Source organism: Anolis carolinensis, chromosome 2, assembly GCF_035594765.1.
Source record: "Anolis carolinensis isolate JA03-04 chromosome 2, rAnoCar3.1.pri, whole genome shotgun sequence".
In the NCBI taxonomy this organism is placed as follows: Eukaryota; Metazoa; Chordata; class Lepidosauria; order Squamata; family Dactyloidae; genus Anolis; species Anolis carolinensis.
This window is the reverse complement of record NC_085842.1, coordinates 120,659,201-120,675,865: the sequence shown is the minus strand read 5'-3', so window position 1 is coordinate 120,675,865 and position 16,665 is coordinate 120,659,201. Positions and strand designations below refer to the sequence as shown.

At 40.5% G+C, this 16,665-nt stretch overlaps 1 protein-coding gene across 1 annotated transcript in view; it reads right to left on the bottom strand.

The window, feature by feature from the left end:
- The window catches only part of slit3 (slit guidance ligand 3), a 558,157-nt gene extending 541,880 nt beyond the window's left edge, over positions 1–16,277 (bottom strand). Inside the window, exon 1 of the mRNA XM_062970473.1 lies at positions 15,692–16,277. Within this exon, the coding sequence (XP_062826543.1) occupies positions 15,692–15,861 (170 nt within the window). The 5' untranslated portion in view covers positions 15,862–16,277. The remainder of the gene's footprint in view (positions 1–15,691) is intronic.
- Positions 16,278–16,665: the final 388 nt, after the last annotated feature.

Sequence of the window (16,665 nt, the reverse complement as noted above, 5' to 3'; positions counted from 1 at the left end):
CACTGTCATAGTTAAATTAAAAAGTGTCCCTTACATAAAAGGGCAAAATCAAAGTTGGTTTATTTTTTGGATTAAAAAATATATATTTCCAAGCTAGATGGATGAAGCCAGTGATGAACACAGAATCCATGGATACGGAGGGCCAACAATATTATTATTTAAATACTTATGACAAATTAAATTATCTGAATGAGGATTCTAATGTAGATGAAATGCATCTTCCACATGGGAGGTAACAGTAGTTTGGAGGAATCACAAGTTTTGCCAAAGTCTTTGAGGAGGGTTGGGAAAACACATTTAAAAGGAAAAACACACAAACAGGCCAGAATGATGGTATGGAAAACCAGAAAAGAAGGAAATGAAATGGAGTAGCTTGCAAAAAAGACTGGCTCATAGTTGGAATCCCAGACTGCAACAGTCCACAGTACATTTTGCCAATCCTATGTATTATTCTATTTTTCTTTGCATTTATAACTATGTTATCAAACTAAATATGGCAACAACATTGACTTCCTGATTAGTTTTCAGTGCCAACCCCAGAAATTTTGTTGACTGAAATGGAGCACAGAATGCTCACCATGTCCTACTAAGACCAACACTTTTAAAAGTATTTATCCTGTTTTGACCACAATGCTGGTTTGAATCAAAATCAGGAATGGATAAAGTGCAGCTAGAGAGACAGAGTTAGATTGTAACGCTCAGTATCCCTCACCACTGGCTAGATCAAGGCTTCTTAAACTGTGGGTACTGACACAAATGGGATTCCCTTAGCTCTAGTAAAAGGCTTCTGAACACCACTCATTTACATATCTGTTAGCAACAATGTGCAGTGCTTACAGTGGACTCCACAGAAGATGCTTCAGCTGTACTCTCCAAAAAGGAAAACCAGCCTGTTAGCAAGCCTTGCAAAATGATGACTAATTATCAGTAAATGTTTAGTTTTTATACCTGTACTATATACCTATACAACTGGAGTCACATAAAAAATTTTCAGGCAAAAAGGGATCACAAGTGGGGAAAAAGCAGCCCTGGGCTAGAATGGTTGCTAAAAATTAAAATTTGGCACAATCTGGAGGACTACACATTGCTTTTTCCTGATAAAAACTTCCCTCTGACATGATGCTAGTTTGAGATAGGGTAACTTCTAAAAAGCTCATCTAACACCTATGGGTTGTGTTCAGTATGATTGGGCCCAGATCCACCCCCCATGATGATAGTACTTGGTGGAGATTTTATATGTTTCAGTTCCTCCTATAATGCTTCTTGAAGAAGGCTAATTAGCTCTTAATTGCTGGATCCTTTTCTCATACATTTCAGCAGTATAGAGACCCAGGGAATGATCATATCCTCCTATCGTCCTCTGTTTCTGTACATTCTGATAAAACCCTCCTGGGCTAGGCCAACAGACATGTAAGGATAAAATCATGGTTGAGGGTGGGAATCATATGTACTGCTCTGAGATCCTTGGAGAATGGGTGTAATATATACTTGTAAATAATAATAACCATAATAAAATACCCCGTGTAATGCCTGTTGAATTCATTGAAATTTAATGGCAGAGAACAACAAAAGCCCATATAAGACTTTAAACATCTGAGTATTGGTTGCACTACTGCAGAAAGTATTAGAACTATATTAGGATGCTGTGTGTGTGTGTGTGTGTGTGTGTGTGTAACTGATTACATCCATATGATTAACTAATGTATTTTCCATGTTTTAAGGTTTTACCAAGCCACTGGCCAACTGAATTCTTGCTTATAGTGTTAAAATGCAAACCAAGTACTTCTTTCAAAATGATAGTAGGTATCCAAAAACATTTTACCTATTCTCAACTGAGAAGCTGTTAAAGGGCCAATCTGTCAGCAAAAGCCTGAACAGACTTGCAAGCATTCTATATATTCTACATTCAGAAACTGCACGTAATTTCAATCTTGCTAGTTGCTAAATAGATGTCATAGTCTCACTTTTCAGGAAACAAAGGGTAAAAAGTTTCCACCTTGTAACAGATTTAGCTTACTGGCTTGTTGCCTGCTTGAGACTGTTCTGATATTTCAACAATTAAATAGTTTAAAGTGTAGATAAAAGAAAAGCACAAGCTATGAGGGAAGTCATAGGGAGGAGGGAGCAAGCTTGTTTTTTGCTGCCCTGCAGACTAGGACACGGAACAATGGCTTCAAACTACAGGAAAGGAGATTCCACCTGAACATCAGGAAGAACTTCCTCACTGTGAGAGCTGTTCGGCAGTGGAACTCTCTCCCCCGGACTGTGGTGGAGGCTCCTTCTTTGGAGGCTTTTAAACAAAGGCTGGATGGCCATCTGTCAGGGGTGCTTTGAATGCGATTTCCTGCTTCTTGGCAGGGGGTTGGACTGGATGGCCCATGAGGTCTCTTCCAACTCTACTATTCTATGATTCTATAAGCCTTATAAGCATCATCCTTCTGTTTCTTCCATGTTGATGGTTCTGTTTTTTTGCATCAGGGCTCACCTTTGCCGATTTCCATATGTTTTTAAGTGAGAAGGCTTAAAAGAAGCATTAGGCTGAACCAAACCACAAATGACAGAACCTCTTTCTTCCCACCATGCAGCTTGCTAAGGAAATGTTTGTAGACACAATCTGGACCCTAAGTATGGTGGTCATGCTGTGCAATAGCATATTTTTTTACAATCAAAAATGGAACTATCCCCTTCTTTGAGCAGACTGGTAAAAGGCAAGAGTTTAGTCTGTCTAAAAGAAGCACAGACCATCTCCACTCTCTCTGTCATGGTGCTGTTCTGGCTTTTTTAAAATGTCTGGATGGGACAATGGTGGCAGTGGCAGCTCTTTGGCACCCCCCCCCCCCCAAAAAAAAAGGAATGCTGAGAGAATAGAGGCAGCCAGGTCTTCTTTTCAGTTCTTCTGGGTCAGACTAACTCTTACGTTTTACCATTCTGGTCAGAGAAATAGTTGATTCCTTTTTTGGTAAGAGTTAATACTGTACTTTAACATTTTTAATGAATTTTCTCTGAGAAGAATTGTGAAAGGCCTTTTTGAATGCTGGGGGGGTGGCAAATGGCACTTTCTCCTCTCCAATGAATAATTATTGACTTATCCAAGAGCAGGGCCATAGCCAGAAAAAACATTCCCGGGGGGGGGGGGGGACTTTTTTTTTAGCGAATCATGAAGAGTAGTTCCATAACACAAAATAATTTAGAATTCAGGCTCCATTGATAAATGTCAGTGGACACTGAAAACAGTTAAATTTCTGTGGACATTCATGGGGATTTGGTTGATCAGTTAACATTCATGAGTAAACCAGGTTTAAAAAAAATAGGGGGAGGGGTTGAACCCCTATCCCCTCCCTTGGCTACAGCCCTGTCCAAGAGTCATATAAAAATCTATAATTTGAACCCAAACCTACCCTTGACTTATTCATGAGGTTGACTTACACACACATATAGAGTACTTAGCACCAAAACTGTTGGCATCTGGGGGAAAAAGGGGGGGATTTGGGTCAATCCACACTGCCAGCCCAAGTCTGCTGGCTTTTAAAGCACCTTTCTGCTCTTTTCTAACTGGTGTCCCATAACCACTTACTTGACTAAAATCCCATCTTTTTGTAAAATGGGTCTCAAAGTTTCTTATAATATAAGTCAAAATAAAACAGCCAATATTGTATGTGGTCCAAAAGTTTAAACATCATTAAATAATACAATTAAAACATCGTGTTAGGAAAACAATTAAAAACCATTTGCATACATGTAGAATTTCTACTATAGAATGTTAATCTTAAGTACAGGTACACTTCAGTTACCTAAGCTCCTGACAAATAAATTCATTTTTACAGTCTTTTTATGTCTCAGAAAAAAACTCAGGAGTGTGGAAAAAATTATTTCCTGGATGACAACTCTCAGAATCACACTTTGTCTAAACAGGTAACATATCCAGATTTTGACCACAACTACCGGAGCCTCACAAAATGCATGTAACAAAAGTATTCAGCAATGTATGTCTCATCTCAATATGCTAGTGGACCATATGTGCTGTGCCACAGTAGGAGCAAGCTATGTTTATGAAGGGCTAGTAGTTGGATTTTCAGCAAGGAGTCTAAATTTTACCATCCATTGCCACACTATATCCTGGTATACTATTATATGCCAATTGTGAATATTTCTTGGAAGGAAAAGTTCTCAGAGATTTATCTTTGTGGGACTTGCCAACACTGCTGGTGGCATATATTATTCAAAAAGTTCTCAAATCCTTTTCCCCACACAGATTCAGAACACTAAATTGTCCTCCTAGCATACAACTTCGTTGCTCACTCCAGAATAGTTCACAAAACAAACTCTCCTTCTCTCAGTAGATAATCACAATCCATATATTCCCATTTATCCATACTTGTGCAACTTCAACGGCAGAATATTTGCCTTAAATAATACCTCTGAGCAAAAAGATAACCACTAATGTCTGATCCAACAAACATTTCTTGTTGGGATCAGACTAAATTCTGCAGTGAAATAAAACAAATCAGACTGTAACACGAAATGTTCCCAAAGAATCATGAAAACTTCATTCATTCCACCCAAGAATGCATTTAAGCATTTATGTAACATAACACTCCAAGCCTCATAAAAACTTCATGGTCAGCATGCCTGAGTGCAACAATTCAAAATGTACATGCTTGGAATCTGTGTCAGAAGCAGAGTTTATCCTTGTTTTGAGCAGAGCTAAACCTCATCTACTCTTCCATAAAGTAATCCACAGGAATCCAGCAGCGTCAAACTGAAACTCATTTCTGCAGTTAGTTTACATCCAATGTAAAAGCAAAAATCACACAAGACACTAGAAGAGATGTTAGGAAACCAATTGAACAAAACAACAAACAGAAAAGTGCAATATTTTAAAATCTGAATATTTCAAAAATGAAGATACAGGCAGTCCCCAAGTTATAAACATCCCACTTACAAATGTCTCAAAGTTAAGAAGGGAGGTGAGACAACAGGAAGTGAGAGAAATCTACCTCAGGAAGAGAAATTCACTCCTGGAAGAGCTATCATGGAGAAAAGGTGTCTTAACTGAAACTTTAACACAAATTCTTGATTCTACAACAACCCAAATGTTTCAAAATCCAATTATCACAGGGTCAGAAAGTGAGGTAAAATCCTCTGAACAGAGGCACAGACAGCAAAACAAACACCACATGGGGTGTTAACCTTTCCCTATGCTATCCATACACACACACACACACACACATACAGTAAAGTCTCGCTTATCCAATATAAATGGGCCAGCAGAACATTGGATAAGCAAAAATGTTGGATAATAAAGAGGGATTAAGAAAAAGCCTATTAAACATCAAATTACGTTATGATTTTACAAATTAAGCACCAAAACATCATGTTTTACAACAAACCAACAGAAAAAGCCGTTTGATACACAGCAATGTAATGTAGTAATTACTGTATTTACAAATTTAGCACTAAAACATCACAATGTATTGAAAACATTGACTACAAAAACGTTCACTACTAAAAGGCAGACTGCGTTGGATAATACAAAACAGAATGAGCGAAGGCTGGATAATTGAGACTCTACTGTAGTCCCAATGTTACAAGATAGGTTCTGTAGGTTTATTCTTAAGTTGAATTTGTAAGTAAGAATAGATACATTTTTAAGTGCAACTCCACACACACACACATATATATATAGCTGGAGTTACACTTTAAAAAAGATATCTATTCTGGCTTACATACAAATTCAGCTTAAGAACAAACCTACAGAACCTACCTTGTTTACAACATTGGGGCTATATGGACTATACATATGTTTGTAACTTTGGATCTGCCTGTATAGAGATACTTTGAACAGAAATATTGCTTCTGATATAGGTTATCCAGAATTCCAAAATACTCCAAAACCCAAAATTGTCCACATGGATAGTTGAGATAGTGGCACTTTTCTTGCTGATGGTTCAATGTACACAAATTATTTCATGCACAAAATCATTAAAATATTGTTTACAGAATTACCTTCAAGGTGTATATGAAGCATAAATGAACCTTCTATTTTAGTTGTTGGTCCCTTCTCCAAAACAGTTCACTATGCATATGCAAATATTCAAAAATATACCCCAAACATTTCAGAAAAGGAATACTCAACCTGCATTAAAGGTGTTACAGAATCACTTTGCAGCATACAGCAAAGTCAGGAGATTGTGCACTATAATGCTTTCAAACAAAAGCACCCTATAATGGAAAACAGTTTGAGATCACTGTCAATATCTCAAATTGATCAATATCTCACTATAAGGCAAGTAAAACAGAACAAGAACTCTTATTATTTTGAGACTGGAGATGTTACTTTTTAGATTATGACTCCAGAAGCTGCATCTAGAATGGGTTGTTATTAATATTATGTGACGTTCTTTTGATGCTTGTGTAAGAGTTTTTGTAAGCAACAGTTAAGTTTCAGTTAACATGATGTAGTGGTTTGACTGTTGGGAAACAGAAGTTTGACTTCCCTCTCACTATAGGCAAATCACACTCTCTCAGACTCAGAGGAAGCCAATGGCAATCCTCCTCTTGGCAAGAAAGGATCAGCACAAGTTGGAATTGACTTGAAGGCATGTAACAACATAAAGTAAGCATTTGCTTGGTCACCTATGGAGAGAAAACATTGCTGCTGGGTGACTAAGCCTATGCTGTCATCACTTCATGTGAGTACTAACTACACAGCAGAATGCTTTGGTAGAAGATGCACAGAGAGAGCATTGAACCAAACACACTATACCAAAAGACTCGATTCTCCATGTCTACATTCAGCAAATTGAGATGAAATGCAAGGATTCTCCTTTGCCTTATGCAGAAATTGGTATCATTCAGATTTCACTAAACTACTGAGAAAAACAAAAGAAGAAACAAAACACATTTTGCTGTTTATTGTATAAAAAGACATCCATGCTTATACATCAGTAAGTAGTTACCCATTATGGGATTTTAATTTTGCAATAAAACATTTGCATATACTGGTTTTTGAGGCTGTTAATTTCTACAGCACAATATTTAAAGTTGCATGTGTGTGTGTTTGTATTTGTGTGTGTGTGTGTGTGTGTGTGTGTGTGTGTGTGTGTGTGTGTATATATATATATATATATATATATATATATATATATATATATATAAAAAAAGCAGAGGCTCCTCCTCGGGGTAGCAACTCTCCTGGTGCAATTCGGGAAAGGGATAAAGACTGATTTATCTTTATTTACTGGGCATCAGCAGACTTCTGTCAAACGAAGGTGACCATGGGGAAAGAGCTAATTACAGGGACAGGACAAAGGGGAGCCACTTTAAACCACACCAAACAGTGAAACTTTTACTGAATGAACCCTTTGATTAGTTGTCTCCATGCTAAATCTGCCCACCAGCTGTACTAAAACAAGGGCTTATTTTCTCGTTATTTTAATTAAGTAGAGAAAGCACCTAAGCTTGCCATGGGCAGGAATAGCCATTTGCTTCATGCAATAAACCATTTAAGTAAAGTGGCACAGCTTTTGAAACTGGACACACTGTTTCCATTCCATAAGAGTGAAGAAGGCACAGCAACTGGCACCTCCTATCATGAAAGCTACCACATGACATGAGTAGCCCTATAATCAGAATTTTACAAAGTTGCTTTTTAAGACTACAACTCCTGTCCCCCCCCCCCCCCAAAAAAAAAAACAACCTAGCACTGGTTCAAAATGCATTAGGAACAAGGCTTGGGCAGGTTTTGGATTTCTGCCACCGGGAACTGCAGGCTTCAAAAACACAGTTTGTGCTTTGTAGCCACAGATTTTGTATCCATAGGTCCAACTATCCACAACCTTAAAAATATGTTTTTAAAATATTCCAAAAAGCAAGACTTAATTTTATATAAAGCGCACCATTTTATTACATTATTGTATATAATTGGACATGAGCATCCACAGATTTTGGTATCCATGGACAGTCTTCGAACCAAACCTCAGCAGATACCAAGGGCCTACTATACAGACACATTAACATGATGGTAAATAACAATAACAACAAAAGTGTGTTCTAAGAGCAAATAACCCATGAACACACTTGTGAGGTTCTTTTAGTAAGCATGACTGGTTTTCAGTGTGTAAGTGTGAACATGCCAATTTTGACCTTCCATGCTTTTAGATTTTAAAAAATTACAGATCTATTTCATATGGTTTTGTATCATTCCACTACTCATAAATCTCACTTTTCTGTTAAATGGTTGTCTAATTTCTTGGAGTCTGGTTCAATGCAATAATTTTACTACAAAAACCATATATCTTTCATCTTAGTTGGACCAAAATATTTTTCCAGTCATTAGTGCACATTCATGCAGCTGTTAATAAATGTACAATTACTTCTAAGGCTTCTGATTGCACTACCCCTTTCACATAGCAAAATATTATTAACAGATCCAGTAACAAAACATAATCATTTATGTTTTCAACCTCTGCCAAAATCAAAATATATTTTTCTTATTAATAAGAACAACCAAATTCCGTGGTAAATATATTCATCTGCTACCCCACATTTCCAGCAACCATAAATAATTACTTGGCAAATTTTATCCAACTTCCATAGAGTCAAATATTATCAACATTTTAATGTATAAAAGCTTTCTCATACATCTGGTGCAATGTAATCAAAGGTCTATGTTTCCAAATACATGTCCAACTATCTAACAATATCTTTTTCTGAAACTCAAGTCTCCCCCTGTCTGTGTGAATATTCATAATTTTTTAAAAGGCACAGTTGCGCTAGAAGCAGCATGCTCACATTGGGCTAGATCTGAAAGTGAGCCATCGACATTTCTGAGAAAAATATCACAAGACAGATGTATCACACTGGCCCTGAATATAAGTAATCCCTTTGTATGTCAGTTAGTACAGCCCCAAATAGATTTGCTTCCTTAAGATTAGTTATACTTCTAGAGGTTCCCAGCAGCTCCTTTCATTATTCATTAACATTACTACCTGTTTAAATTTATTTTAATAGACTGTTAGAGCAAGCAGTTCTCCATTATTACAGATGCTTTTAAAATTGCCACACTCTGTGAGCAGGAAGCATCTAATGAAGTATGGCTTTTAGCAGCACATCTTAATCCAACTAAGAAAATGAAGACCATTCACACTCAAGCAAGGCAAGAGCAGAGCCTGGCCATGTGAAAAGTATTTAACAACATCCTCTTGGGGCAGTGAGGGAACAAAAAATAGAGAATTGTACAATCTAAGTTCTTTTTCATCTGACTCCTTTTCTTGAGGTTGAAGAGGAAAATAGTTTCTGCGGCTTGCTGAAATCAAAAGGAAAGAAGCGTCTTCTCTGTGTGTTTACCATGTGAATCATCATACGTATTTTTGGTTTCAACCACCACTAGAGTCCTCTGTATTTAGTCTCTCTAATGCTAGGAGGATGCATCATCGAGGAATCTCGGCATTGTTTATTTAGACTTAACGTGCAATACTGCTAGCATCACCACTGTTCTGTGAATACTACTACAGACATTTAGAGGCAAGGCTGAAAAAGTAGGCCAAGTAATGCAAAATGCAGAACTCCTCATCCTCTGCCACTTACTGGTTTCATAACAATTACTAGCAGATTTCATGCAAAGGAATGTACTTCTCCTTAACAGCAAATATTTCACAAGGTTAATTTTAGTTAAAATGGTTGTCCCACACACAGGGCAGAAAATGTGGGACATATGTATATAGTCAGTCCTCCATATCCAGATTGTGCACTGACAGATTCCACAATTCACAGTTTGAAAATGTTCTAAAAACAAATTCTGAAAAGCAAACCTTGATTTTGCCATTATATATAATATATATATAGTGTGTGTGTGTGTAATATAACATTTCACCATTCCACCATGGCAATGTATATAAGAGGACATGGGCATTCATGAATTTTTGGGGGGGCAAGGGGGGAATTTGGGAATTAAACCGCAGCAGATACCAAGGGCCCCATTTGTCAGTACATTAAGAGAATTGACATTTTCAATATTTCCCTCTAGCACACCTTTGTGCAAAACAATTAGTATATTGTTTGATACACGTCATTCATAAAGTTGCTATCATTCAGACCTGTCATTCAGCAGGGCAAAGCAACCTGCTTGCAATGGCAAAAACTGATGTTAGGGATGTTATTTTTAAGCCTTAGCTTAAAGGACTGCAAATATTAAGCTTCACTTTAGACAAATTTCATTTGGTGAATATGATTACCTCAGCACTAAATGCATCCCCCAAAACTATGAAAGATGGAAGCTGCAGTAGCTTCTCCAGCCTAATTCTTTTCTCTCTCTTGAAGCCACACCTGTTAATAAACAGGCGGGAGGACAGCAAAGACAGGGAAGTGTTCAAATGAAAGGAGGTGTTGAAGATTAATTTCTACTTTGATTAAAATTTCTAGATTTATACAAAGTATATATGGTATTTCCTCACAATCATTCCACAAGGCCTTGATATATAATGCTTTTTGTTGATATATAATGCTGTAGCCATCAGTGGAATACTTGAAGTTTTTTTCCCTGTTTGTTTCTGGTTAGAACAGAGAAGTAGGAAAAGACCTATTTCTGTCAGTAACTTTTTCACACAACTCCTACATGCATGTATACTCAGAAGCAAAGCCTACAAAGTTCAATGAGATGCCACCAAAGTAACTTTGAGATTGCAGCTTTAAAGTAGAAAACAGTCACAATGCTGAAACAAGCTGCCATAAAGATTACAAATGTGTTTAATGTCATATGCACAACACAGCATTCAGTTTCAAATTCTTATCAATGATCACAAATCAGGTGGAAAGAAACCGGCTTTGGTTTGGGATTAAGTCCTCAAATTTCAGCCGTTACATCTGCTTTTAAGCTCCACAAATGTTTGCTTTTGTAGAAGGTAGGGAAATTAAATGAATGATTGCCACAAATGCAGATTTCAGAAAGGAAACAACTCAAAGCCTAAGGATTTCAAAGACGTTTGCAATGCAAGATTAGTGCAAATTTAACCCAGAGTTTAAGCATTTGTTCCATCTTTTGAAATATTCTAACTAAACAGTAATTATCAAATTATGAGGTCTGTATCTGAAAGTTAGTTGCCCATTTGGCAAACAAACACACATGCATCTAATTGCGGAGGGTGGTTCCAAATAAACCAACTAAGAGTCACAACGTCTTTCATTTTATGCTATTTTAAAATTAGATTTGGAGATTTGTTTTAGACTCTTCTGATCATAACTTGGAAATTCTTTCCAAACACAGTTGTTTCAGGAAGATAGCATTTCTCCATAGGTACATGCAGTAAAGAAACTCCTCTTCCATATGGTAACTTTTAAATTATATCCCACTGAGCTAAGTATGATTTCCTCTGAAATATGCAAGCAGAACCTAATACAAGCCATTTTTGAAGAGACAGTTTTTTTAACCATCAGCAGCAAATGTGGTTTTTAAGAGATCTTGATGCAGTGTCATTTATCACGTCAGAAAGTTCTGTCAAACTGAAATCTGAAAATTATTTATGCTTTAGTTAGGGAAACAAACAGAGTCATGATGATACTTGGATGGGAGAGGATACATGTGATTACAAAAACACAATGTTATGTGTGGTAGCAGCAGACAGACCAGTAGAACTCTGGCTTGTATTATGTTTTCACAATAAAAATAATTCCCATGTTCTTGCCGAATTCTATCCCATGTAGCTTTTACCTTATTTGCTGACATGAAACAGTACGGGATTTTGTTTACTCATTCCTCACACTGGCAAAGTCTTATCTGCTTTTAGCATTTGCACACTAGCATGACAATATAAAATTGAAGACCTTTATTATTTTTCTCTTGGCAGTAACTAAAGCTAGTTATATCCCAGTTATAGCAAATTTAATCAAAAGAAAGAGCCCCTGAGGACAATAGTGTTTAGTCCCAATTATGTGTGTCGCATATAGCCTAGGGTGCAGTCCCACAGACTCATTGAGAAAGGCAGCTAAATAGCCTGTTTGCAGCATTTGGACACCAAGATTTCTGGTGACTCAAGTTCTAAGCAATATACCTACTCAGAGACTTTTGCCCAATTAGGTATTTTAAGCTCCCTAAATCAATGCAATGTATTTTAAGGTCGCACTGAAGGTCACCACAAAGTAGCTAATCCTTTATCAGCATACATCTGAAAGGTATACAGAACTCAATGCTGCTGTACATTTTATATTATGGGTCATTCCATCAATTCACAACATGTTCAACAAACACTTCATGTTTTCTGAAACCTGTTGTGGTTCATATAGACAACCAACACAAGAATGAAGGACAAAACCTGTCATGCCAGCAAAAAAACTGAACTTTCTCCGAGGCCCCAGTCACTTGACCACTAGTGTTCCCAGCAAGCTGATGAGAACAGAATTGGGAAGAAGGGTGAATTGTGAATTAAATCAAATTATTACTCTGCTTTGTTCATTATTCTTGTCATTGAAGGGAAGGACATTTTGCTCAATGATTTGCTTATGAGGGAAGCACTCCAAAAAACAATGCTCTTCTAAACTAAAACTTCAGCTATAATTCGGTCAATGAACATGACCTGGAACACTTGGAGCTAAGTGCCACATCTCTATGAACCCTGGAAATGCATGGAATCAGAATGAAATCAGAAATTATGCAAGGAGTGGGATGAACAACTATTCTTATTCTGGCCAAAGTGCCATAGTAGCAAAACCCTGAACTGTAAAGTAGTTCATCTTTTTGTGTTACTTGATAGGTAGAGACTAGTGTTTACATTATGAAAGTGTATTTAAATCCATATGTCAGATTGTAAACATTCAGTGGTAACTAAGAACTGCAACAGGGCTATAAAAATTGTCATAATTATCAAAAGCACGCAAGATGTTAGCATTGCTTTAAGTTTACACTTATTACCAAAAGGCAGCAAACAAACCTGTACTAATGTAAAGGCTAACAAATTTTATATGGCATCAGCTTTCATAGACAAATTTGCATCAGACGGGCTGCATCCATGAACGCTTGTGCCAATAAAAGTTTCTCATCTTTATGCTGCTACAAGACTCCTTTTATTTGTTTCACTGTGACAGGCCACCACCCCTTGAAAAGTGGACTAAAAGTAAACAATTAATACTCACTTCTATTGGAGAGGGTGGTTGTGTACCAGTAGCATTAAATCATTAATGAATGTCAGACATAAAATCTGGCCATCTAGCTTATTTTCCAGCCTCCTCCCCCCACCCCCAAATTTATACATCACATTTAAGCTTCCAAAATCTCCTCCACCGCCACGTAAATAAAACCCCTTTGATCCATACTTCAGTTCAGTTATTATTGGCTCCAAACAGTGAAACAGTAGGAAGGTGGTCTCAAGTGTTCAACTCTGCGTGCTTCCAGCTGCATAATGAACTGTGGTGTATACTTTGGGTTATATGACTGAAGCAATCAGTTGCTGGTGGCTGTACCTATTGTGGTAACTGACACTCCAGCCCTAAGCACATGCACTTGGAAGTAAATCCAGTTAATTTCCAATGGAACCACTTCTAAGGGTTTCACAGGGTCAGTAAAATAGTATCTTTATTGGGACCAAGCAATAGTCATCATGCAGGCATGAACATGAGCTGGTCCTAATAAAGTGGCATTTGAAGATAAGTGGGGAGCTTACTGACCCTATGGATTTGGTTATAATGGAGTGAGGTGGCAGTCCAATTTTTATTTCCAAAGACCTTTCCACCAAAGCTCATTAGATTAGAGAAGTCAAGGGGAATGTGACACCAGGATACTAGCGTAAGAAGTGACTCAAATGAATTAGTGAGGTATGTTGTGGTGCTCAAGCTTGAAATATATACAAATCTCATGTGAGTCATCACAAATACAACAGAGTAGCTTTTGGCACCTTACAAATGACTAGAACCCACTTCAGTAGTATGTGAGCCATTATCCTTGTTGGCAAACAACATAGTATGCACTGCACACCCAAGGCATGAGATTTTGTAACTATGTAATGTCTGGTTTTAAAATGTGTTTGTGTTTTTAATTTGTGAAGCCTTACTGCTAAGCATGTGTGTTTTTAAACAAAACTATCCTTGTGTCCAGAGGTGAACAGGTCTTTGCAGCGATTTCAAGTACTCACCAGAGCACGTGAGTTTGATATCACAGTGAATCAATGAAAGTGTCACAAGAAACCGTGGCATGAAACCAGACCTCTTCCATTTGTAGCTGTTATTAACAAACTATAGATTTATAGATGCTGGGTTGCTGTGAGTTTTCCGGGCTGTATGGCCATGTTCCAGGAGCATTCTCTCCTGACGATTTGCCCACATATATGGCAGGCATCCTCAGAGGTTGTGATATATATTGGAAACTAAGCAAAGGCGGTTTATATATCTATGGATACACACACACACACACATACACACATACAGTATAGGTAAATTTCAACAGAAAGAAGGAAACCATGAAAATGAACAAAGTCTGGCTACCAGTATTCTAAAATCAGGGCAGTAAATAAAGAACAACACTCTGAAAACAGGGGAATTCCAGACAGGAAACAATCAGGATCAGCTAACACCTCCCAACAAAGGATTCCCACATGCAAGAAGCAGCTAGGCCTTGAAGCTGCAAGGCTTTTCAATGCTAATCAAGGTGATTAATTGCAACATTCACACCTGCCTCCAACAGACAAGAGTTCTTTCTCCCACCCTTCCACAGATATATAAACCTTCCTTGCTTAGTTTTTTTCCAATATACCCCACAACCTCTGAGGATGCCTTTCATAGATGCAGGCGAAATGTCAGGAAAGAATGCTTCTGGAACATGGCCATACCGCCTGGAAAACTCACAGCAACCCAGTAATTCCGGCCATAAAAGCCTTCGACAACACATCTACAGCCGCTGATCAGACTCCAGATCCCATCTCTGAGCACTTGAGATACAATAACCATTCTTGTCACTGTTCTGCTCTACCAGGAAGCCACAGGAGAGCCTTGGACAAGACAAGCCTCAGGAAAAATCAGGACCGGCCCTCAAGCACTTCTCCCCGGGTTGGATTTCTTCAGTGGGGTCAGGAGCCTAAATACCCTGAGGGCACCCAAGTCAGGCCTGCTTAGTACTTGCCCCCTCCCTCCGGAGGCCCCTTGCCTAAGAAGCCCTCTCTGGAGCGCAGGGCGGGCAAGATTCAGCAGGGCAAGAGGGGCACCAACGCCACGCTCCTGGCCCCTCTCGCCACAGACTGCGCACATGACACGCGCACATGTCACGAGGGGCTGGCTACGGGAAAGAAGGTGCCCCTCGCCTAGTTTGTCGGTGGCGCAAACTTTTGATTCACGCTCCTTTACCCGCACAACAGCCCTGTCCCATTTTCAAGGCAGTTGTAGACACAGTTGTGGGGAACAGGCCAGCACCCTGGGGGGGGGGGGGGATTCCTGGGACATCCTCTGCCCAAAGGCCCCCACCTGCTTCGCTTCCCTTCCCCGCCCCTCCCTCCGCCCCCTTCCTTAGCACTGACACCCCGGGGCTGAGCCGTGGAGCCAGTTTCATCCCCAAACACAAAGGCTGCCTGTCTGTCCCTCTGCTCTGCGCGCCTCCCTCTCTTCCTGGGGGGCGGGGGGGGGGTGCTCGGTTCCTGGCCAGGGAGTTGGACGCGCAGCCTTCTTCCCTCCCTCCCTCCCTCCCTCCCCGAGACTCAGGGCTCCGGGTACTTACAGCCTCTCGGCGTTCCTGGGGATGGCCCTGGGCACGGCTTTGAGCCCCAGCCCGTGGCAGTCCACGTTGGGGCCGGAGCAGGTACACTTCCCGGGGCATCCTCCGGCGGGCAGGCAAAGGACGGCGGCCCAGAAGCCCAGCAGGAGCCACAGCTGCCCCGCGGACGGCATGACGCCTCGCTCCCGCTTCCCGCTCCCCGCTGCTCTCCTCTCCTCCTGCCTCAAGCCCGCCTCGACGCCCAAGGCTCTCAGCAGCCCGGCGCCACGCAAGGCATCCCTTTTCAACACCTTCCAAGCCCTCCCTCCCTCCCTCCGTCCAGCCCAAGGAAGCGAGCTCTCTCCGCCGACGCTGCTCCAGGTGAACGGGCTCCTCAGCAGCCCCGGCGACGCTCGCTCGCCCAGCCCGGCATGGCCCTCGGAGGAGGAGGAGGAGGAGAAGCAGAAGGCGAGGAAGGTGAAGGCGGCAGGGCTCAAGGCGACGCGAAAGAGGCAGAAGGAGCGAGAGCCGGGCGCGCTCCCCGCCTCTCCATGCACGCACTGGGCAGAGCCAGAGAGCGAGCGAGCGAGGCGGGCGGGCGCCCCCTCCCCTCCCCTCCCCAAAAGAACACCTCCGCCGCCCATTGGACGCCGCGCTCCTGACGTCACCAAACTTTGGAACTTCGGCAGGGAAAGGTAGGGCCGAAAGTTTGGGCAGCGGCGGACGGAGCGGCGCGAGGGTTTCCCTCCGGCCCAGGGCAAGGCAGGGAGAGTGGCAGGCAGGGCCCGAGTGGCAAGGGGCGCCCCGTTCGGGACGGGCGAGGCCGCAGGCAGGGAGGGAAAGCCCTCCTGGAAGAGTTGCCTTCCTGGGGAAAAGGTGTCTCCACTGGAGCTTTCTCAGCAATCCTTGTTTCCCTAACAAGCCAAATGTTTCAAAATCCAATCGTCACAGGGACAGAACAGTGAGGTGTAATCTTCTGAGCAAGGATACAGACAGCA